This window comes from Rhinolophus hipposideros (genome assembly GCF_964194185.1).
Source record: "Rhinolophus hipposideros genome assembly, chromosome: 19".
In the NCBI taxonomy this organism is placed as follows: Eukaryota; Metazoa; Chordata; class Mammalia; order Chiroptera; family Rhinolophidae; genus Rhinolophus; species Rhinolophus hipposideros.
Window position 1 is genome coordinate 54,063,377 of NC_138065.1, and position 22,543 is coordinate 54,085,919.

At 62.5% G+C, this 22,543-nt stretch overlaps 2 protein-coding genes across 5 annotated transcripts in view; one reads left to right on the forward strand and one right to left on the reverse strand.

Annotated features, from left to right (window-relative positions):
• NOS1AP (nitric oxide synthase 1 adaptor protein) overlaps window positions 1–8,315 on the reverse strand; it is a 148,536-nt gene extending 140,221 nt beyond the window's left edge. Inside the window, exons 1-2 of one of the 3 annotated variants that reach the window (XM_081025102.1) lie at window positions 6,778–8,315; window positions 6,429–6,555 (exon numbers count right to left, since the gene is read on the reverse strand). In XM_081025102.1, the coding sequence (XP_080881228.1) occupies window positions 6,429–6,467 (39 nt within the window). In that variant the 5' untranslated portion in view covers window positions 6,468–6,555; window positions 6,778–8,315. Of the gene's footprint in view, window positions 1–901; window positions 1,057–6,428 lie in introns of those variants that run through there. The other 2 variants (XM_081025101.1, XM_081025104.1) reach the window with 2 other exon arrangements.
• OLFML2B (olfactomedin like 2B) lies at window positions 239–19,937 on the forward strand. 2 transcript variants are annotated; one of them, XM_081025090.1, is made up of 9 exons: window positions 239–840; window positions 2,709–2,972; window positions 4,570–4,677; window positions 8,343–8,513; window positions 12,868–13,072; window positions 14,500–15,012; window positions 18,087–18,263; window positions 18,823–19,394; window positions 19,702–19,937. In XM_081025090.1, the coding sequence occupies exons 1-9, from the start codon at window positions 670–672 to the stop codon at window positions 19,780–19,782; spliced, it is 2,262 nt and encodes a 753-aa protein (XP_080881216.1). In that variant the 5' UTR covers window positions 239–669; the 3' UTR covers window positions 19,783–19,937. The 2 variants fall into 2 exon arrangements, with proteins under 2 accessions (XP_080881216.1, XP_080881217.1); XM_081025091.1 differs by having other exon boundaries at window positions 240–840; window positions 18,823–19,937.
• Window positions 19,938–22,543: the final 2,606 nt, after the last annotated feature.

Genomic DNA, 22,543 nt, shown 5'->3' on the forward strand with positions numbered 1-22,543 from the left:
TCCCCCCTGCTCCCTCCCGCCCTCCCCCCTGCTCCCCCCCCTGCACCCTCCCCCCTCCCCCCCTGCTCCCCCCTCCCCCCTGCTCCCTCCCCCCTCCCCCCTGCTCCCTCCCCCCCTCCCCCCTGCTCCCTCCCCCCTCCCCCCTGCTCCCTCCCCCCTCCCCCCTGCTCCCTCCCCCCCTCCCCCCTGCTCCCTCCCCCGCGCTGTCACTGGCTGCACCTCGGCGGCCGGCACAATAGACGCTCCGCCCTCCCTCTGCCAGCGCTCGCTGCGCCCACGCCCAGCAGCCCGAGCCGTCCCGTCCCGTGCGCCCCGAGCCCCGGGCGGCCCCAGGCGCCCCGCCACCCGCCACCCGCCCGCCCCACGCGCAGCGCCGCTTCTGCCGGACCCCTCCTCCCACCGGAGCCTTCCGGGGAGGACAGCGCGCTCGGCGGCCGTGCCACCTCCTCCTTCCGCCGGCCCGCGGTCGGGGCTGCTCCGCCGGCAGGAGATGCCCAGGGTCCCCGGGGCGCACCCGCCTGCCCCGCTCGGCCGCGCCCCGCGGGAGACCGCGTTCTGAGCAGCCCCCCGGGCCCCGCCCAGACTCCCGCGCCTCAGTCTCGGCCTGGACCCGACCCGCCGGCCCCCGCCCTTCTCCCAGGGGGCACAGACCCCTCTCGTCGCGCCCTCATGGCCAGGCTCCTGCTGCTGGTCCTGTGCCTGGCTCTGGGTGTGGCTCCCGGCTGCGCGTCTGGCCTTGACCCCAAAGGCACCAGCGAGACCCCGGGCGCGCAGGCGGGCGCGCCCACGGACGAGACGCTGCAGAACGAGGCGGACAACCAGGAGAACGTGTTATCTCAGGTAGGCTGCGGTCCGCGGCCGGTGGGGGCCGGGTGACAGCGCCGGAGGGAAGGGCACTCACTGGCTTTTCACTTATCGGAGCGGCTTCTTACGGGAAGGGACATGAACCGTCCTCTCAGTCACGGGGTCCTTCCAGCTGATGGAATCAGGAGAAAGCAGAGATGGAACGGGAAACACTCAAAGAGTTTTGGTTCAGGGCTGTGGAAAGTAGGGCCATCTCTGGTGTGCGTGGCTGTCAGAACCGGACATTGACGCTGGCAGGATGGGGGGGAAGGATGGTGCACCCCATGGGGAGAGGTTCATGGCAGCAGTGAGACTCCCAGGAGAAGCACGGGGTGAATGCGAGGTGACGCCGACCAGAGGGGCTGGCGACAAGACCCCCTGATTGGGGAGGAAGAGTGGACACGCGCTTCCACCAGGTCTGGCTGATGGTCAGCAGGGGGCGAGTGACAGCTGATAGGGACAGCCCGGTAAAGGGTCCCTTTACAAAAGACTTGTTTATCTGACAATCCTCACGCACCCTATTCCCGTGCTACAGTTAAGGACACAGGCTTGGAACAGCCGGCGCTGGGGGTGGGCAGCGCCCGGCTTTCTGACGAGGCTCAGCCCAGACCCCAAGGCCATCATGGACAGTCTCATGCTCCCCAGAGCCGGCGCAATGCTGTGCACTGGCTGTCCCCATGAGACTGAGGATCAGGCATGACTGAGCAAGGCCCCGCAGTGTCACGCTGCCGGCACCTCTGCCAAGCTGTGGCACGGGCTCCTTCCGGCTCCACTTTGACATTTATCAATCACCAGTCTCCTCGGCCTTCCCTTCATAATTATGCCAATGCACGCCCTGCACCCCCTGAACCCTCCCACCGAGCCCTCCATCAGGGCTCTGCAGAGCCATCAGCAAGAGCTTCCCAGAGCCGCGCCTCTGAAGGAAGGGCTCCAGCGGGCCTCAGCGCAGGCAGGTGGGATCGGGGCGAGCCTTGGGGGGCAGACAGCGGTGTCAGTCACCTCAAACCACCACACCTTTGTCCACTGAGCCATTCTGTTTGACAACAGCCCTAAAACCACCATTAGTATTAGAAGAAACCCAACCTTTGCCAGGAAAACACGACAAGCCTTCTTCCCCCCAGACAGCATCCCAGGAACGTTTCCAAGGCAACACGCTCAGTACCTGCCTGCTGGGTCAGGATGGTGGGGGGGAATCTGGGAGGGAATCGTGAGGGAATGGTGTCCATGCTGAGGCTTTGGGTGGGTCAGGGTCTGTCGGACAGGAGGGAGCAGCCAGTGCCCAGGGGTGGCTGCAGGAAGCCTGGCGTCCGTGTTTCCTGCCCGGGGGGCTGGGAGGCAGGGCTCAGGAGGAGATGGCTCACACTGCAGCACATGTGCCAGGTCGCACTCCTAGCTTGGGAACTCCAGGCCTGGGGTTCAGGTTCAGAAGCCTCTTGAGGAGCCAAATGAAGCCTTAATCTCGGTGATCCTTCCTGACCTCTGGGCCTGGGCCTGTGTGCGCCCTGCTCCCTTTCCCCAAATCTAACCCATCCTTCGAGGCCCAGATCAAACACCACCTCCTCCAAGAAGTCGGCCTGGTGTCCGGCTGGTGCGCTCTGTCCGTGGCATTTGTCATTGCAGGGGCACCTTTCTCTCCTTCTTTAGTCTACACCTGGGTTCTAGTGTGGGCAGGACCGTTGGAAGGGTGCTGGGGCCCAGAGGAGTACACAGCTTCCTAAGAAAAGCGGTGCCTTCAGGAATGTCACAGTCGGCAGCAGTCTGTGCTGTGGTGGCCTCTTCAGGCCACTGAGGCCTCCGTCCAAGTGAGTGGAGAGTTTCCCTGGGGGCCGGTGTTCGCACGCCCACCATCCTCTCTGTCTGTCCAGTTGCTGGGAGACTACGACAAGGTCAAGGCCATCTCGGAGGGTTCCGACTGCCAGTGCAAGTGTGTGGTGAGGCCCCTGGGCCGGGACGCCTGCCGGAGGGTCAACGAGGGGGCTGCCAGGAAGGAGGACTTCTACACGGTGGAGACGGTCACGTCCGGGCCGTCCTGCAAATGTGCCTGCATCGCTCCGCCATCCGCCCTCAACCCCTGCGAGGGGGACTTCAGGCTCCAGAAGCTTCGGGAGGCCGACAGCCGGGACCTGAAGGTGGGCCCCAGTGGGGGCGCCGCCATGCGGGAGGGGTGCCTGAGGGACATGGGCTAACAGGGCTGGGGTTGCGGGCCAGGAGCAGGTGGACCTGCTGTGGCCTTTAGAGGAAGTCGGGCCCCGGGCCCCGGGACTGCGTGTGGGTCCCGGCTGATGAGCTGACACACCGGTCCCTTCAGCTCTGATGTACGAGGGACATGCCCAGTGCACCCATCTCTCCTTATGGGCCTGGGGCCGCCCTTCTCCAGGGGAACCAGGGCCCCGTGTGCACCCAACAAGGCGAGGGCCAGAGCAGGGAGCCCCTCAGCCCGGGAGGGGTCACGCTGTGACCCTGTGAGCGGGGGGCACATGTGGGGAGGCTCAGACCGTCTTGGGGAGGCCCCGCAGGTGGCCAGGGCCTCGTCGGAGCCCTGCTGTCCCCCTTCCCAAGCAGCGTGGGGCAGTAGGACGAGCTTGGTCTGAGCCAGACAGACTTGGGTTCTAACCGAGCTCTGCACTGCTTGCCACATGTCGAACTTCCCAGCCTCAGTCCTGTTGGCTGAAGGTTCATCTACCCGTGCTGCTCTGAGATGCCAGGTATGCAGTACCCTCTGGGCACAACGGCTGACCCAGGCGCGGGGCTCCATGAGTGACCGTGGAAGGCGCTGCTGTGTGTGGGCGCCTGGCACACCCTCACCACTGCTGGTCACCGACACCCCTTTAAGCAGACTGCTGTTTAAGTGGACAGTGAGTGTCCTGGGACTCAGCCAACCCCGGAGACGCAGGTCTGCCTGAAACCACTTTCTATCATGGATCACAGGGTCGGGCCCTTGGGGCTCCTGGAACAGGCAGGCAGAACCGTGTCCTAGGAACCAGCATGTTGTCACACTGCATGCTGACCAGACACCCTTCCGTGTCCCCTACCAAGGGTTCAGCTGCCTCCGCCAGCCAGGGAGAGACCTTCCAAACACGTGTTTCACAGCTGGACCCTCCACGTGACAGCAAGGCCAGGAGTGGGAGGGAGCAGAGAAGGGGAAGTGTGCCCAGCAGACTGTACTGGGGATGGGCCCTCGGCAGGGAACTCAGTTTCGGCATCTGTCACCTGCCCACAGTGCCTGTACCCGGCCAGCCCCGGATACTCCCACAGCCACCCTCCTCCCAGCGGCTCCGTACTGGCGGGAAGGACGTACTGGGGCAACTGAGAGGTGGGGAGCCCCCTCAGACGTGGTCACTGGTCTCCTTTCCCCGGGGTCAGGTTAGCTTTTGGCGCTAAGGGAAAACGTGACGTCTCCCAGGCCCCCAGTAGACAATGTAGCTGAGTGTTTAGAAGCATTTCCGCCTGGCGTTGAAGCTCACAAGCCACTTTGCTGAGCACTGAGAGACCACGTGCTGTGGGCAGGTACTATGCTGACAAAATGGGGACGAAGTAGGTGCTGCTTTCAAGGAGCTCACAGTCCAGTGGGGAAGACGGGTGTGCGTGCAAGGGCCAGATGTAATATGCGGTGTAAACAGTTTCACTTGTTCTCGCAGGTTCTCCCACTTGCTCAGGCCCTGGCTGGTGGCCTCCCGTGGCGGCCCCGGTCGTCGGCTCTGGACTAACCCTGCCCTTGTCCCGTAGCTCTCCACCGTCATCGACATGCTGGAAGGGGCGCTGTACGGCCTGGACCTCCTGAAGCTGCATTCCGTCACCACCAGGCTGGTGGGGCGGGTGGGAAAGCTGGAGGAGGTAAGGACGAGGCGGGCTTTCCATGTCTTTCTCTTGCTCGAGCCCAAGAATGCATCGCAATATTTTTTCAGAAAGCACATATCTTCAGTAGATGTAACCCATTCTACTCTTTGTAAACAAAAAATGCACTTGAAACACTCATCGAAAAGCAGGTAAATTGTTGATGACAAAGGGAGTCAGGGAAAAGTAAGTGTAAATACCTCCTATTTCCATACAGAACCAACCACACAACGTGGCTGGAGCCCCGTGCCGTGGACCTTCCTCACCGGAGGTCTGGGGCTAAGTCACCTTGTTGCCCAGGTCTCAGCCAGCACTGATGAGCTAGAGCTCAGCGGCTATTTGTGGGAGGGAGCGACTGAACGTGGCAGCTGGCAGCCCCCACACCAGGCCGGCCCGTGTCTGTCAGCCGTGGCCTGTTCCACCAGCCTGTCCTATCGCCTAAGCCCCGGCTGCTTCCGGCTGGAGACAGCTGTCAGCTGTCCCCAGCCACCTGGTCCTTCTGTCCTGGGGGCTCGGAGGAGGGAAGGGTGAGGCGAGCTGCTGGACTCCAGCCATCCCACTGGGGTCCAGTGACCCCACACTTGCTCGTGTCACTCTCACAGGAAGCCTGCTCCCTCCTCACAGGTCACGTGGGGCCCACGCCTGCCGCACGGCTGGGGCTGTGGTTTGGTGCAGCTGCGCGTAGCGTGCTCTCCTCCTGCAGGTGTCTGGGTGTCTCTGAGCAGCACGTCCCCCCACATCCCACCCCTGCTCCGACTGGACACACAAGACCACTGAGGGTTGCCGAGCTCTGTACCTGGTCACCTTTCCCAGGCCCCAGTGTCTCTGGCTTACTCTCACCCAGGCACGCCCAGTAGCTGGACGCAGTACAGATTCTGTCAGGACCCAGGGGGCAGCTTCACCCACCTGCCCTCACTGGCTCGTTCAAGTTGTGCCCCAACCTCCTATGCCCAGCCCCCCAGCCAGCGAGTCCTCTGGCGCCTGTGTGTATGGCCCTGACGCCATCTGGCATCGTGGCTTGCTCTCAGCACCCCCATGCCCAGTGCAGGCCCCTCCAGCTCGTGACACCTGCTCTGTGAACACCTCTCGGTCCCCTGGCCGAGCCTCCCCCAGAGACTCATGACAGAGTCCCCAGGTCTCCAACGGCCGTGGCTGCCCCATTTCCCTCTCTCCCTCCTCTGTGTGCACTTGCCCTTCCCGCTGTATTGCCACTGCAGCAGCTGTCCCGAGCCGAGCCCGAGGCATGAGGTCACAGGATTTGCCCTTCTGCCCAGTGGAGAGTGCCCAGGACAGGGGGGGCATCCTCTGTGCCCCTGAGAAGTGCCCGCAAAGGCCCTTGGCGTGAGGGGGGCCTGCAAGGCCAGCCCCCAGGGTGCGGGTGAGCGGGGCCCAAGGACAGGAGCACATAGCGGCCGGTGGGTGATGCCCCCGCCAGCCTGGTGTTCACTCAGGGCTCTCGCCGGGCCTGCCTCCTGCCCTCCTCCGTGCAAACCCAGAACACTGGCTCCTCGGAGACCCCAAGAAGGTCTCAGATTACGTCAGCAGCCCACACCGGGAGCCTCGCAGCCAGTGCCAACTCCTTCAAGCCACTCAGGAACTGGGTGGGCCTTATTTGGGTAATAAGGCTACTTAGGCCAGGCCATTGGGTCACCCATAGTGCAAGCCTGGGTCTGCTGGGCAGCGGAAGTGGACACACCTCAGTCCCTAGAGCTAAGTCATGCACCTGCACCTGTCCCGCAGCCCTGACTTACCTCCTCCACAGCACTTGTCACTGGCGGACACCTTCTCATTCCTCGTTTCTCGCTGACATCCCCTCATGGTGACTGGTCGTCACCACAGCAAGGTCCTTGTCGGCCTGGCTTCCCATTGGCCCCTGAACTGAATGCATTAGGGGCGAAGGAACACTTCGAACCAGGGGGACGCTGGGCCGCAGTTCTCAGCAGCTGCTCAGGGACCCACAGAAGCGCTGGGTCCTGCCAGGGCACCTCCCACTCCCACGGCCTCTCCAGAAGCCGCTCCCGCTTCCTGCGCGTCAGCCGCTCCGCCCCACAGACGCAGGTCACCTGGGGGCTCACCTGGCTCTCGTTAAAGGCAGCTCACCTGCAGGTCTGGGTGGGTCCTGAGCTCCTGTATCTCTCACCAGCTCCTGCTGGCCTCAGACCACACTGAGCAGCAGGCAGGTTTTGCAGGGCTCTGATGTGTCCATGCCTTCCTATGTGCATGCCCTGTTCCCTCTGACGTCCTGGCTGCAGCTGGAGAGAGCCATGGGCGAGTGCACTCGGGAAGCGCAGGCCGGGTTCAGCCCTGCCAGTTGATCTAAATGACCGTGAGGCAGTCACAGCCGTGCCCTGGGCCTCAGTTTCCTCATCTGTGAAATGAAAGGCGAGACGTGAATTCCGGGGTCCATTCCAGCTGTTGCCTTCTGTGAAAACCCCCAGCCACATAGCCTGTGCCCTGCACGTCCACTCACATTCACCCCTTCACTCCCCATAACGACCCACAGGGAGGGTGCTGCTATTGTCCCCATTTCACACGTGGGCACACTGAGGCACAGGGACTTAGTGACTTGCCCAAGGTCCCAGATCTTGCAACAGCAGCAGTGGGATGTGAAACAAACCGTCCCCAGAATCCACGCTCCTAACGCTGGCCCTTGGCCGCTCCTGAGAGCTGTCAGGAGTGACCACTCGTCTGGGCCTTCCCGAGTCGTCTCTGTCATGGGCTTCAGTTCTCACAGTTAAGTCTGCAATCTGGACAGGCTGGCACAGCCTGAGGCCACGGGACACACCCAGCCCGCCCAGTGCGATGAAGGGGCACAGCCAGCAGTTCTGGAGCCTGGAACCAGTGCTCTAACAAGACCGAGGGGCTCTCTGGGCACCGGCGCCGCCGTGTCTGGTGTGATCGCTGGCCTGGACACGTGCAAAACCCAGCTCCGAGGCATCGGGGCTCCTGTCCAGGACGCAGGATGTAGCAGCATCTTACCAGGCTGCGGGCTGTGCCTGGCAGCCTCCGACCGGCTCCACTTCCCGTCTGTCTATTAAAGATGGAAAGCAGAGGCACCCGGCCCTGACCTCACTGCTGTCCACCACCCTCCTCAACAGGACCCAGAGGGAGCCTGCCATGTAAAGTCAGAAACCCTGGGACGGAGGCAACGCCGGACGACGTTGGATCTCAGTGTAGCAAACATCTCAAAAATTACTTGAGGAGAAAGGCCGCTGAGCTGGCCGACAGACCCCACACGGCACTCCTCTTCTGCAGGACGCCACCTCTGTGCCCAAGTCCATGCCCTCACTCTGAGCTCAGGAAGCCTCACAGGGGCCATTCACAGAACCCGGCGTGGCCGGTCACCTTTGTCCTGCAGTGCGGGCCCTCCCCTGACGACTGTCATCTCCCCGCCCCAGGACCAGAAGCCCAGGCGTATTTAGGGCCACGTTCAACCTTAGACACACAGGTTATCGGGAAAACGGGGTGGTGATGGGCAGTGCTTCCAGCAGAGGGACACGCTGGGGCCACGCTGCCCAGAGGACCCGGGACCCGTCCTCAGCACAGGCCCAGACACACCCCACCCGCTTGGTGCCCGGAGTCTCGGCCTGTCCGGCGGGTCTGCCACCTGCTTCTCTTCAGAGCCCCTTCCTGGGTCCTCTCCTTACATTTTTTTCTCTTCTCAGGAAGTTTCTAAAAACCTCACCAAGGAAAACGAGCAAATCAAAGAGGACATGGAAGAAATTCGAACTGAGATGAACAAGCGAGGCAGAGAGAACTGCTCCCGCAGCGCGGACAGCGCCCCGGGCCTGCGCGCCGCCCTGCAGAGGGACGCGGCGGCCTACGCGCCCCGACAGGTAGGGCCCGGCGCACCGCGCACGGCGGAGCCTGGGCTCCCAGCGCCTCGCTCGTGGGCCACCTGTGCGGGTCACCTGGGGTCACATGGGGTGCGGCTGGGCCCTTACCTATCACTGAGGTTCGGGAGCAGGTGTGAGCCAGCACTCCCCTCTGGGCCCCTTTTCGTTACACGCGTCCCGCCTCGGCGAGCAGCCCAGGCGTTTGTAGGGGGACACGTGCTCACCTGTAAGGGACCGTCCGCTCACTCCCACTGTCCCGGCGGAATGACTCGCAGCCCGCCCACCCTCAAAAGTGCCCCCGTCTGCAAACGGTCAGGAAGCCACGTGGCCTGTCTACGGGGAGTGTAGAACGCCCTGCACTGTCACCACTGCCGCGCGGACGGCGCCGGGCGGCCGGGCAGAGGCCGGTGCCCTCACTTGGCACATGAGCAGACGGACCCAGGCGTGCTCGCGGTCGCCCCTGCTCGGCCGGCCGGGACGTGGTGGCAGGGACTCTCCAACCCCGCTGCGTCCCGAGCACGACGTCACCGTCACCGTGCGTGAACCGGCCAGTGTCTAATGGGACTGGAGCGAGGCCAAAACACCTACGTGCTTCAAAGTACCTCCCCATTTGGCGCCGTTTCCTTTGGCTCCAGTTACTAAGTTGCGTTCATGCGCCGATGGTTCAGTGTGTTACGATTCTACCTGGTGGGTTATCCCCTAAATCGACGTCCAAGAAACTGGCGTTGATTTGGGAGCTAGACCAGGAGTGGAGAAAACGGGCACGCTTGGTGGCAGGACTTGCACGAACGCGGACACCCCAGCGAGCAGGTGTGCAGGTGGTGCTGACGGCGCTGGCCACCAGGGGGCAGCAGTGAGGAGGCCCCTCGGGGGCGGTGGGCAGAGTCCAGGTGTGCCCCAGGGTCCCCCTGGCCTGGAGCAGTGCGCAGGGATTCGTGGGGCAGGGCCTGGGACAGGGACAGCCAGGGCCCCGCAACTGTTGTGCGGCGGCTGTGGAAAGGACTGATGGCATTGCCCCACGGGAGTCCGGCCTCCATCACTGAGACCTGGGGTCAGTGAAGAAGCACGTGGCCTGGTTCTGGGCAGACACGCTCCGCAGGCGACAGCGCTGCAGTCTGGGGGGTCGCTGGGACCCGGAAGCAGGACAGCAGGCCGGTCTGCTGACGACAGTGTGATGCTAGCACCTGCCCAGCAAACCGGTCCCCAACCAGAAACCCCACACAAGGACAGCCAGTCATTGTCTGGCCTTCCCCGTGATGGCTACTTTGATGATTTGGGAAACACATTCCGTCAAAGAGTGAGTGTTCCCATTTTGAGTGTCCTACTGGGCATGTGTTTAGTCTCCTTGGTGGGCCATCCCTGAGCAGGGCGGAGCTCGTACACCCAAGAGCAAAGGTCACTTGGGCTGCAGGGAGCTGGAGGCCCCACGCATGCCCCTCGGGCCCAATGGCCCCGTCGCAGCCCATCCAGTGGCACCTGGTGCTCCCTGCCCTCTGGCTTGAGCGCCACCCTCGTCTCAATGACACATTATGTGGTGTGTTCAGCTCAGATTTCCCAGCTCAGATTTCCGAGGGCAAACAGCAAACCAAACCAAACTTGTTCTCCTTGCTCAGCAAAGCCCTTTCCCTCTGAGGTCCCCAGTTGTCACACTGCTGACATTAGCAGAATCTCCCAGCCCAGGATGGGGGGCAGAGCCAGGCCCAGGAGGGGCCCAAGGCTGGGCTCTTCCCCTCCCTGTCGTCCCTCTGTCCCTGAAGGGAACCCCACGATGACAGGGAGCGAAGGGGGCGTCTGGGTTTGGTTGGTGTTTTCAGGGTTCTTGTAGATGGTACCGAGGTTTCTCAGAATGGTGGGTGGCGGTTGCTAGAGGCCTCTCCCCCAGAAGGTGCTTGCCTGGAGGGTGGGCAAGGGGCTCTGAGGGCAGGCTGGGAGTGGGGACAGCAGGAGCCAGGAGTGGACGTCATACAACAGACCCTCAGCCTAACAGACGATCAAAGCTCGTGGGGCCACTGCCGCTCGCACAGCTGTCCCTGGTGAGGTGAGTTCTCAGGCACAGGCTGAGTGCAGTCCTCCCCCACCCCCTTGGCTGAGGAAGAGCTGAGCCCCGCCCATCCCTGAGAGCCTGGGATTAAAGACAGTGCCTGGGGTTTGCCATGAAGAAATGACAAGCCACTGTGGCAAAGCAGTGGAACACCACCGTCCAGCAGTTAGATGGCGTCTGAGTCAAGGGCGGGCATCTTGTCAGCCTCCCAGGCAGCTCTTTCCAGCAGGAAATGAGGGGTCCCCAGGCCTGCTGGGCAGCAGCCAGACCACGGCCCTGCAGACCAGGGCATGTCGACAAGGTTTTGGATGGGGCACGAGCCAGTCCCGTGGTCACAGCTGTGGGCTCCGCGGCTGCATGTCAGGAAGAGCACAGGCTCCGAAGGCGGGCAGCCCTGGGCCTACGTAATGGCCCTGCAACTTCCTAAGTGCCCATCTAGCCACTTAAATCAACTGCCCTTCAACCAAATTGCTCCGTGACTCTGAGCCTCTCTCCTCATCTATGAAATGTGGATAGTGTCGACCTTGCCCCGGTGTTGCAGGGCGTGACATAGTATAAAGGGACATGTCTGCCTTTAATGGATGCTTGCCGCTCCAACACCAGCACCAGCCGAAGGTCACCTCACCAGCCAGAAACGGGACGGGGCCCCAAGACACGTCTGCTGGGTTCTTCTGGGCGGCTCACAGGCCCCAGCCAGGGGATGCTGGCAGTAAGGTGTCCCCTGCATTCCAGGTCTCAGTCTCCATTGTGAGCTGGGCGCCAGGAACGCATGTCTGTTGTGCCATCTGGATAAAGTCTCTCGTCACGGGAAAACCAGAGCAGACTCGGGGGTGTGGCTGGTTGGGAACGAGGGCTCCGTGTTTCCTCCAGGCCAGACTTTAAAGGTCACCCCTGGAGCCTGACGTGCTTCTTCCTGTGCAAAGCTTGCCATGGTGGCTGGGTCCCTGCCAGCGAGCATTTAGTGACCACAGAGGTCTTGCTGTACCCCTCAGGGCACCAGGCATCTGGGGACAGAGGATTTCTTTCCAAGGGGCATCGTTTGATCTGACAGGATGTCGGAGCCAGTCACAGATGCAGACAGCTCCTGGAGAATTGTTATAATTCAAAACTTAACAGATACGAGGAGCATCCACCCAGAGGATCAGAGATGAACGAAGGGGGTCTCTGACCCCTAGGAGGTCACATTCCAGACAACACCCTTACATGATGTCCGTGGGAGGCAGGCGGGGAGGGGCTGCGAGGCACTTGCAGACTTGTATCCATCAGCGTGTTCGGCAGTGAGTGGGGTCCAGGGTGCACAAGCGGGTGGCTGTTCCTTCTCCCGGGGCTCTGGACGGGTCCAGGGCGGGTGTGGTTAGCGGCAAAAACTCCCTGGTGAGCTCCACCGAGTGCCCTCGGGTCACACGGTGGCTGCTCAGCTCCAGCCCTCTTGTCCACATCTCAGGCCAGAGAAATGAGGAAAGCAGCAAGACGCCTTCCAGCTGAGTCAGCCCCCCTGTAAGGACCTTGTCCAAAAGCTGTCCCCACCGCTGGCCAGAACTCGGTGCCCCGAGCACTGCCACAAACCACTTTCCCACCAGTGGGGAGATGGAGATGGGACTTGGGTGGCCCGTGAGCAGTGCCACACAGCACAGCATGAGGGGGGCAGGAGTGCAGTTCTGAGCGAGAGGGTGGGGAGTGTGTCCTCGGCCTGGATAAGCGGGGAAATTTCAACAGCAGTCATCTGGGGAGACAGAGTGGCTTTCCAGACAGAGAGGTCAGAGCCAGGCCAAGTTCAAGACGGCAAGAGGGAGCCCCGTGACGAGAGTGGGGGACTGGGCGGGCAGGACAGGGTGGAAGGTGCCAGCCGGGTCCCCAGAGCCAGACCACGTGGGACTTCCTTCTGGATGCAGGGGTGGGTTGGGACAGTCCCTTCTGATGGCAGAAGTGGACGCAGTCATGCTTCTTTCAGGCTATGTGTCTCGGTCCTCAGGTTTCGTGTCCCAGCTTGCCCACGCTGGCGACCACTGACACCAGACCTGTCACCCAGCATTGCTAGGCCAGGGCTGAGAGGGGACCTGCAGATTCTGGCCCAACTGGTGGGGTTCAAACCCTGTGTCTACCACTGACCCGCTGTGGGGCCGCAGGCAACTTGTACGCCCTCTGTGGCTCGGTCTCCGCCTCCGTGGCCGGGACGAGGTTAAACCAGTGAGCAGATGTAAGGCCACAGAAGCTGCCTGGCCCCGAGGAGGTGCCCTGGGATGGCCCGTCCATGTGTGGCCTGCCTGGCCTCTCTGATGGTGACCTGCTTCCGCCTCTATCCCCTCTGAGCAGTATGAGGAGCGGCTTCTCCAGGAGGAGACCGAGTCCCAGCACATCAGCTCCATTGGGCCCCTGGCGCCCCCCGCCGTGCTCAAACCGCTGAGGCCGCTGCACAGGCAGGTCCACCTGAGGGGCCGGCCGGCCTCCAAACCCACCGTCATTCGCGGTGTCACCTACTACAAAGCCAAGGATCCTGAGGACGACATGGAAGAGCAGCGTGAGTGGGGTCACGCACCTCCCAGGGGCGGGGGGGGCAGCCACTGCCCGTGGTGACCACACGCCCCCCGCAGTGTGCTCACTGCTGTACCACCCACCGCTGTCACCTGAGACTTCCCTGAGACGCCATCACTAGGTTCTTGCTGAGTTTCCTCCCCACTTGCTGAGTGGCCTGGGGCAGGTCCCTGGCCTCTCTGGGCTTGCAGGAGGCCACCTGGCAGAGCTGGGGGGACCCGAGGGCACTCCAGGCAGACGAGGAAACTGAGGCTTGGGTGGGGGCAGCTCACGGGTGCCTCCGGCTGTCCCTTTCCGGGGCCTCTTGACCGAGACTCACCGGCCCTCCCCGTTCTTGTGACTTGGCAGAGATGCCCCCACCACTGCTTCCATCACTCCCTCCACACTCCTGCCAGCACCCCAGAAAGCCGGCTCACCTCCGCAGCCCTCCCCCTCCGCCTCCTAAGTCAGGCCCACCCCGTCGCTGCCAAAATCCCTCTGCCCATCCGTAGCCCAACCACGTCCATTGTCTTTCTCCCCTTTGGCTTGTGGCAGGCTTCCTGCACGTTCTAGGGCCAGTGCCTGCCAGTCACGCGTGTGGCCAACACTTTCTCCCGGCCTGTGGTCTGCCTTTTCAGTCCCTTTGAGGTGTCTTTGCCGAGCAGACGGAATTTAGCAATTTCCCTATTAGTTCTTCTGTGGCTGGACCTCTGTGTCCGCTCTAGGAAGTCATTGCTTCCCCATTTTCCTTCTCTGACCCCCCAACTTCACCCCCTTTCACTCAGAATAAAAAGGGAAGCCCACGACCAGCTCCCACGCTCCCTCTGCCCTCACCTGTCACTCTCCCCTCGCACCCTGCGCTCCGTCCACACCGGCCTTGCTGCCCTCAGCCCCACGGGCGCGTTCCCGCCTCAGGGCCTCTGCACGGCTGCTGTCTGTCTCCCCGACTCCCTTCCGTAGCTGCTTGAACTCCCTCACCGCCTTCAGCCCTCGCATCTCTGCACCCCCCAGTCCGCCCTGACCCGCGTCCATCAGCCCCGCTCCCTGGACCCTCCTCACGCTCCTTCCAGTGCACTGTCTGTGCTGTCAGTGTCTCCTCCTCTTGACAGATGCGCCATGAGGCCATCTTTGCTTTGCTCACAGTGTACCTGCTCCCTAATCTCTGCTCAGTGATGGTGGATGGTGACTGACTTCCTCCCAGGCTCCCAAGCCCAGGGCCGCAGACCCCTGGTGGCCCGAGTCCCCAGTGGGGTGAAGCAGCGGCTCCCGGGAGCTCTCCCCCCTCCGTGCCCTGCTCCCTGGTCTACACCGAGCGGGGCTCCATGTCTGAGTCAGGCATCCCGCAGGGGAACCAGCCTCCCATGAACCGCCTGCTCTGGGTCATCTAAAGGCTGCTGTCCCCGAGCCACACACGGCCCTGTGCTTGTTCCCCAGAAGACGAGTTTTTCAGCGGTGACAGCGGAGTGGATTTGCTGATTGAAGATCAGCTCCTGAGACACAACGAACTGCTGACCAGTGCCACCCGCCACGGCGCTGCTGTGACCGCAGACGTGGGCACCGAGACCACAGCCCTGCCCTCAGCACAGCCTGAGGCCTCTCCCTCGGCCCCCCGCACCACCACCCCGACTGTCTCCACCTCAGTTGAACAATCGTCAACACCACTGCCAACCCTGTTTCCAGAGCCCCCAGGGGAGGCAGACCTTACAGCGGCCCCTCAGGCACCAACCACCACCGTGGCCACTAAGGCGGCCCAGCCACCTCCCGCCCCAGCTTCTCTGCCAGTGGCTCCTGAGGACACATTTCTGGAGGGCGCACACGTGGCCCCAGTGCCACCCACCACAGTCAGCACAGGCCCGCTGGGGAAGGACGCCACTGCCGGGCAGGGCACAGCCCCTGCCAGCCCCACCCTGAGCCCCGAGGAGGAAGATGGCATCCGGAACGTCATAGGTGAGTGCACTGTACCTGGCCTGGCCTTCTGGTCTGCGCAGGTAAAGGACTGAGCCTGGAAACACTGAGGGAGAGAGAGGGGCTCGGGCCGACGTCTTCACAGGCAAATGGAGTTCCGCCTTTGACCAGTGGTCCGTTTTAACGTCCAGGATTTCTGTTTTCAAAATGTGCCAGTGACAAGAGTGGGAAGCCGCCTTCTAAAATGTTATGAATCCATGGAGCTGAGACCTCCTCTTCGCTAGTCAGTGTCACGGGCATTTGACTGACGGCCCTCGGTTTCTCCATGGGGGTGGGTACACGGTGCTGACCGAGTTACGTCCTCTGCAGCGAGTTTGCTAGGTCACGAAATCAAAGGGGCTCCTCTTGGGGGAAACCCCAGGACAGAAGAGGGGAGCAGGGGAGTGGCCAGGTCCCCGTGGTCAGGTCAGTAACAGTCGTTTGGCTGAAATGGACACCCCTGGTCCATTGCCCATAAGCTCACTTGCTGCTTAATGAGTCTGGCAGTTTTGACTGTGGCTATTGAGACATGGTTTTAAGGGGGCTCCTTTTAAGAGGAACAGCCTACCCCACGGTTCTAAACGTCTCCCCAGGTGTGCACTATTATCCTCAGAAAGAGTCCAGAAAAAGGTCAATGAGAGGTACCTTTTGGTTGTTTGAACAGTGCTTGGCTGAAGCCTAGCTCTGGGCCAGGGGTGAGGGGAGATGCTGGCAGTGATGGCGGCCAGCTCCCCACAACACGCTCCTGAGACCATCAGCTGTGCCACACGTCCGAGGAGTCCCAGACGTGCAGGGCGGCAGTTCCTGCTGTGGTTCAGAAGGGCTGGTGGGGACGGGCGGGGGTGGGGAGGAGCAGGCAGAGGACAGTCAGGTTGACAACAGCAGGGAGAGCCCGCGTCACAGCTGAAGCCAGGAGATACCGCCACCTGGGAAGAATGTCTCCCCACAAAGCACCTAGTGGGGCAGGGCTATGGGCCTGGGGTGGCCTGCTGGTGGTGTGGCGTGTCAGTGCAGTGCTGGCTGGTCTCCACAGCGCCCAGACTCAGGACCAGGAACTGTCCCCGCCACACCTTGAGTCACTTGATAGGCAGCCTCCCTGCCCCAGCGCCCCCAAACCTCTGGGGCCTTCAGTGACGACCAGGGCCTGTGGCCCTAGAAACAGACTAGAGCGTGGACCCACTCCTGACTCCTGCAGCCTGCACCATGCAGCTACGATGCGGTCAGGGGTGCTGAGGTGGCCGAGCACAGGCCAAGGGTGGCGGATGTGTGAGGTCACAAGCTCCCGGGGCAGTGAGGACGCCCCAGGCAGGGCCAACAGCAGGAGCTGGGGTGGCCAGGGGGACACACACTGGGACACGTGGGGGGGTATGGAGCCAGGCGTCTGGTGGAGGGGATGACTGTCAGGACCGAATTCTGAAAGGCACAAGAGTGTTCCAAGAAGGAACAACATTCGGTGTCAGGTGAAGGGCAATGCTGGGCGCAAGCTCCGATGTGACATGTGAGCGTCACTTCAGCTTGGGGTCGAAGGGGTCAGACAGACTGCCCTCTGGAAAGACACTGACCTCGCTGTCACGAAGGGGGTAGAACAATTAGCTGGGTCTTTGCATGAGAGGGACCAGAGCCCACAAGACACAGGAGTGAAGTGCACAGCTGGGGGTGCCTCTGCGCCAGGTGAAGGGGATGGCAAGCAGGGCTGGCCTCAGCTCCAGGAATGACAGGGTTTCCCGCAGAGCGCAGGCGGGGGAGGGGGCTTTGACTGGTGGCTTCTGTTGTGTCTTACAGAGCCCCAGTCCCTTCCCACTGCAGACCAGGACCCAGTAAACCCCACAGAGCTGCCAGCACCCTGCCAGCTGCACCTGACGGGGGCCTGCCAGCGAAACCCTGTCCCTCCCTCCGCCAGCTGGGGCTCCTTCCTACACCACTGATGGGTGCGGGGACAGAACAGACGCCAACAGACTGAAACAATCTGGAAATGGGGGGCCTGGAACTTAGAGAACCCCAAATCCGGGCTGAAGGCCCCTGTTCCTCTGTAGCGAGTGAAGGTCAGGGACCAATCATTTTGCTCACTCTCGCCGTCTGTGCCCCAGGCTTCATGGCAGGTGGAGGCACTGTGCTGGTGCCAGTCGCCAGGAGGGGTGTTAGAGCTAGAGGAGCTGGATTCCTCTGCTTCTCCCTTCTTCCCCCTTCCAAAACCCACTAGTGCAAGACAGGAAGGGCACGTGCCCTGTGGTCACACGTGGTCTCAGTGTCATTCAAGGCCCTGTGCAATGAAGACATTGCATATAAGCATTGCAGGCTTTCGACCTGGTCCTGCTGGCAGCAGGTCTCACCAAGAGCACGCAGGACACTGCTGAGCTCGGTGCCACTAAGGCAGACTTGACCTTAGAAGGAGGTGCCCACAGCCAGAGCAAGCCCCCTGCTCCTCGAGTTCCCCAGATGGAGCCCTGACATCCTGCTGACAACAGTCATGGGGACACAGCCTTGAAGACAGCTCTCCAGGACCTGGCAGCTGGCCTCGGGGCATGAATACCCACTGGTCAGTCAGGGCTTGTCTCCGTGGGTGGCCTGGGCCCCAAACAGCCTGGACCAAGCCCCTCGGGGCCCCTCAGGAGCTGGTGGAGCTCCAAGATCCTGGTCACACTTGCAGCGTCCTCACCTCTGGTCATACCTGTCGTGCTGCTGTGTATTCATCCAAGTTTCAGAAGTTCTGCTTGTGCCTTGGTGTGGGGGGGTGGCCATGCGGAGATGGAAGAGGATGTGTCCTGCAAGAAAGTGCATTTATAGCGTGGTGGCAGCCGGACGTGATGTCAGAAAAGGAATCGGAGCTGTGATCGTCACAGAAAGTCAGTAGGGTTGGGAAGTCAGCAAAGAATGGTGGTGACGGTGGCTCAGGATGGCGTCAGGATGGAGCCGAGCGTAGGATGGAAAAGGAGCAGCACCAATGCTGACATGTCTGGGCTCAGGTTTCACGGGGCTCTTGGACCTGCCCAGGAGTTCAGTCTCCAGGTGGGGGAGTCAGCAGAGAGCTGGGGGTACTTCTTCCATCATCCCAACCTCTCCACCCCCCTTGCCCTCAGGAAGATGCAAAGACACCCTGTCCACCATCACCGGGCCCACCACACAGAACACCTACGGGCGGAACGAAGGCGCCTGGATGAAGGACGCCCTGGCCAAGGACGAGCGCATCTACGTGACCAATTATTACTATGGCAACACCCTGGTGGAGTTCCGGAACCTGGAGAACTTCAAACAGGGTGCGTGTGTGGGACCCCGGGTTTGTCTGTCCTTCTCTCCTGTGTCCTCTGCCTTAGTCACGGCCAGGTCTCGGGGTGGTGACAGGACGTTCCCTGGAGCAGGACACCCACCACCCACGCCGTCACATCGTCCGCTCTCCGTCTCTGAGCTCTGCCCTCCCTCCCAGCCCGGGGACGTGGGATGGCCTGGAGTTGGACCCGAGACTGTAGGGAACCGTCCCTTTCCCGTGGTCCTGACGGCTCTCGTGGGGTGGCACCTGTGTCCTTGGGGAGCTCAGCAGGGCGAGAAGCGACAGGTGGGGACGCCGGGTGCAGAAAGCTGGGGACGCCGGGTGCAGAAAGCTGGGGACGCCGGGTGCAGAAAGCTGGGGACGCCGGCTGCAGAAAGCTGGGGACGCCGGGTGCAGAAAGCTGGGGACGCCGGCTGCAGAAAGCTGGGGACGCCGGCTGCAGAAAGGGAAGCATCTGCCACGAAGAGTAGAGAGCGGGGAGCCCCGAGGCAGACCCGGCTGCAGACGCCGCCGTCTGAGCCCCGGGGCCGCCCCCTGTCGCCCCGCAGGCCGCTGGAGCAACTCCTACAAGCTGCCCTACAGCTGGGCGGGCACGGGCCACGTGGTGTACGGCGGGGCTTTCTACTACAACCGCGCCTTCACGCGCGACATCATCAAGTACGACCTGCGCCAGCGCTACGTGGCCGCCTGGGCGCTGCTGCACGACGCGGCTTACGAGGAGGCCACGCCCTGGAGCTGGCAGGGCCGCTCGGACGTGGACTTCGCCGTGGACGAGAACGGCCTGTGGCTCATCTACCCGGCGCTGGACGACGAGGGCCTCAGCCAGGAGGTCATCGTGCTGAGCAAGCTCAACGCCGCCGACCTGAGCACGCGCAAGGAGACCACGTGGCGCACGGGGCTGCGGCGGCACCTGTACGGCAACGGCTTCGTCATCTGCGGCGTGCTGTACGCCGTGGACAGCCGCAGCCAGCGCAACGCCAGCATCGCCTACGCCTTCGACACGCACACGCACACGCAGATCGTGCCGCGCCTGCTGTTCGAGAACGAGTACGCCTACACCACGCAGGTGGACTACAACCCCAAGGACCGGCTGCTCTACGCCTGGGACAACGGCCACCAGGTCACCTACCACGTCATCTTCGCCTACTGACCGCCGGCCCGCGCGCGCGCGCGGACGTGCACAGGGGCTGCGGCCCCGCGTGCGTGCGTGCATGCGTGCGCGTGGGTCCGTGTGTGTGCATGCATGCGCGTGCGTGCGTGCGTGTCCGTGCGTGTCCGTGCGTGCGCGTGTGCGTGTCCGTGCGTGTCCGTGCGTGCGCGTGTGCGTGCGTGCGTGTGCAGATGGATGTGTGCTGTCTAGAAAATCTATCTTATTTTGTACAATGTAAAATGACAACGTGGGTCTATTTTTTTTATGTGGGTTGTAGATCAATCCGTACGTGTTTGTGCTGGTTCATCCTCCACGGTCTGTGTGTCTGTGCAAACGAACTTCTCCTCTTGACCACTGACCACCTTCCTTGGAGCCCTAGCGTCCGGCAGAGGCGCGGGGAGCAGGGCTGAAGGTGCAAGAAGGAAGAGCTAAGGGGCAGGAAAAAAGTATGTCCTGGAGAAGCTTTGAAAACCCAGAAAAATGCTTTTTTAATAAAGAAGAAATTTAAAGTCACCCAAATGCATTTTTGTGCGGCACTGAGCTGGCCAGAGCTGGACCCCTGCCAGGAACGGGCGTGTTGAGCCGCACAGACCACGCGGCCGTGACCCCGGGCGCCGTGACCTCTGCCCGAAGGGCCCCCGCCCCTCCTGGGGGTGGGGGAGGCCTTCCTGTGGGGGGGGCGCTGAGCCCGAACCCTCGCCGACCTCGCAGCCCCGGTCCCCACTCCCCTCCCGCTGTCACAGCAGCTTCCCCGCCCTGCTCGGCTCTTCTCCGGTCATTTCACCCAAGACGTGGGAGCCTGTTCCCGCTCCTTCAAGCTGACAAAGCTGAGCGGTGTGACCTAGTCCCCGCCCCTCCTGACGCTGCCGCCATCAGCCTCTGTCCCCACGACCCTCTCCTCCCCTGGACATTCACGCAGCCAGGCGGTCCTTCCCACGGCCCCTCCAGGAAGGGCCGGTCCGGGACAGACCGGGGAGCCCACAGCCCCTCCCGAGCACGGCCGAGCCCCGTCCTCCACACCACACCGGACGGGGGGCACAAAATGAGTCCTGTGGGAGCCACGCTGTCCTCCTGCCCCCACCCACGTCGGGGGCAGCTGCTGCCTGGCGCGCCCCCCACACCCGCCACTGATGGACCTGAAACAGGACTGCGTTTCCCCGAGTTCAGCCTCCACATGTCCGTGACCCATCACATCTCACACCAGCTGCTGGAGAGCCCAGGGCCACACCGAGTGTCAGGCGTGGGAGGCACGCAGGATTGCCACATCCACGCTGCGGGCCTCTCCTGGTTCCAGTTTGCATTTCTGATGTTCCTTTTCCTTCTCTCCCATTTACATCCCGGTGTGTGCCATCCTTGTTGTTTTCTGTTTCCTTTCCTGGAACAAGGCAGACCGTAGACAAGCAGATCGTCTGGGACTGTTTGGGAACGTGCTGTGGTGTGAAGCGAGGCCCATCTGCCCCGTGCGTTTCCGCCTGGAAGGGCTGCCACGCTGTGGCGTCCACACCGGGCACAGTGTCCCGGGACTTCCCGGCTTCTAGAGCGTTCCCAGTTGGTAGGTGTGAATTTTCCTGCACAGCAGGCCTGGGTTCAGGGGAGTGCCTTCTGACCTGTGCTAACACAGTGGGGGGGCGGGCATGGGGGAGGGAGAGACCAGAGAGCGAGGGAGCACAAAGGGAAGCTGGCCGGCAGCCTGGGGCAGGGCCCTGGTCGCCGGTTATTTTCCATGTGACCTCAGCTGAGCTCGCAGGAGATGCTGGCGAGCGTGCCCGGGGCGGGGGGTGGGGGGAATGTCCGAGTGCAGCCCACAGCGGCTGTGCCAGGAAGGGGCCGGACACTCTGGTGAACTTCCCGGAGCCGCACAGCAGCTTGGGGTTTGGAGAGAGAGGGACGGGAGGTGTGCCTGCTGCCCTCGGAAGAACCCAGCTCCACCCTCCTGCTCGCCAGCCCGGAGGCCCGGAGGCGGGGGCTGTGCTCAGGACCCGTGGGCGCGGAGTTCAGAGGCCCACGTTGTGAGGACACAACAGGCCATCCCACAGATACCCAACGAGGTGTCACCATCTCAGACACCAGGACATTCAGGAACTGTCAACCCTCCCTGTCCCTCAGAGACCTGTCACTCTGCTTCTGTCACTTGTCTTGCTCATGGCCCAGCATGGCGGCCTCGACTGTACAGAGCGCCCCTATGTGCTCTCTGAGCTCAGTACCCACAGCTGGCTGCCCCGAGGCTCCTTGTCCAGACTCCATGACAGGCCAGCTCATGTGTCCACTGTGTGGATGGACTGCGCCCAGCCCACCATGGCCGGGAGGAGCTGGTACCACAGGAGGGCACAGTGAGTTAACTCCACTGGCTTGTCCCCCGTCGAAGGGCCACAGGGACCGCCCCCGACCTTCTTGGTACAGAGGGGCTCTGTCAGGGGTGCTGGAAGGAACTGCTGTGCCCAGGGCCACGGGCCTCAAGCCATAGGCTGCTGAGCACCTGGAGGTGTCTGTCCTGGGTGCCCGTGATGGCGCCTGCGTCCCCACCAAGGGAACTCCTCAGAGCATGACTCTCCTGAGACAGAGGCATCCATGTTCAAGAAACCACTCGGGATCGTTCGAAACCAACCTCAGCACCAACGTGGTGCTCTGAAATACAGAAAGTCACCTGCCAGCCAGAGCCACGCCTCCCACCAACAGGCCCGGCCCACTGGCCACGTGCACGTTCCTCCACTGGAGTGTCCAGACAGGTGTCCCCCAGCCACTCCCTGCCTGACTGAATTTTCCCTTCCCTAAGGCCGTACCCTAAGTCCACCTCCTGCAGGAAGGCTTCCTGGCTTGCCTGGGTGGTCCCCCCTCTCCTCCTGTTTGAGCATACGCCAAACTGGGCACCCTGAATTGCTGTGCCGCCCATTTTCCTCCCCAGCGCAGCCATGGCTGGGGACATCTGTGTCCCTCCCTATCAGAGCTCGGCCAGGGCCCAGCTCAGAGAAGGCAGACTGATGTGCTGGTCTTTGGGCTGTCACCAGAGCTCAGGCCTGGTCATACAGAGGCTGACGACCCTCCCAGCAGCCTTCAGTGACCCCTTCCAGCCCTCTGCCTGTGATCTCACAATGGCACTGCCCTTTGTGTGTATGTCACAG

Coding starts and splice junctions, on each gene's coding strand:
- OLFML2B (XM_081025090.1), top strand. CDS start 670: ATGGCCAGGCTCCTGCTGCTGGTCCTGTGCCTGGCTCTGGGTGTGGCT. Junction 2,973..4,569: donor CCGACAGCCGGGACCTGAAG/GTGGGCCCCAGT, acceptor CTTGTCCCGTAG/CTCTCCACCGTCATCGACAT. Junction 4,678..8,342: donor GGGTGGGAAAGCTGGAGGAG/GTAAGGACGAGG, acceptor TTCTCTTCTCAG/GAAGTTTCTAAAAACCTCAC.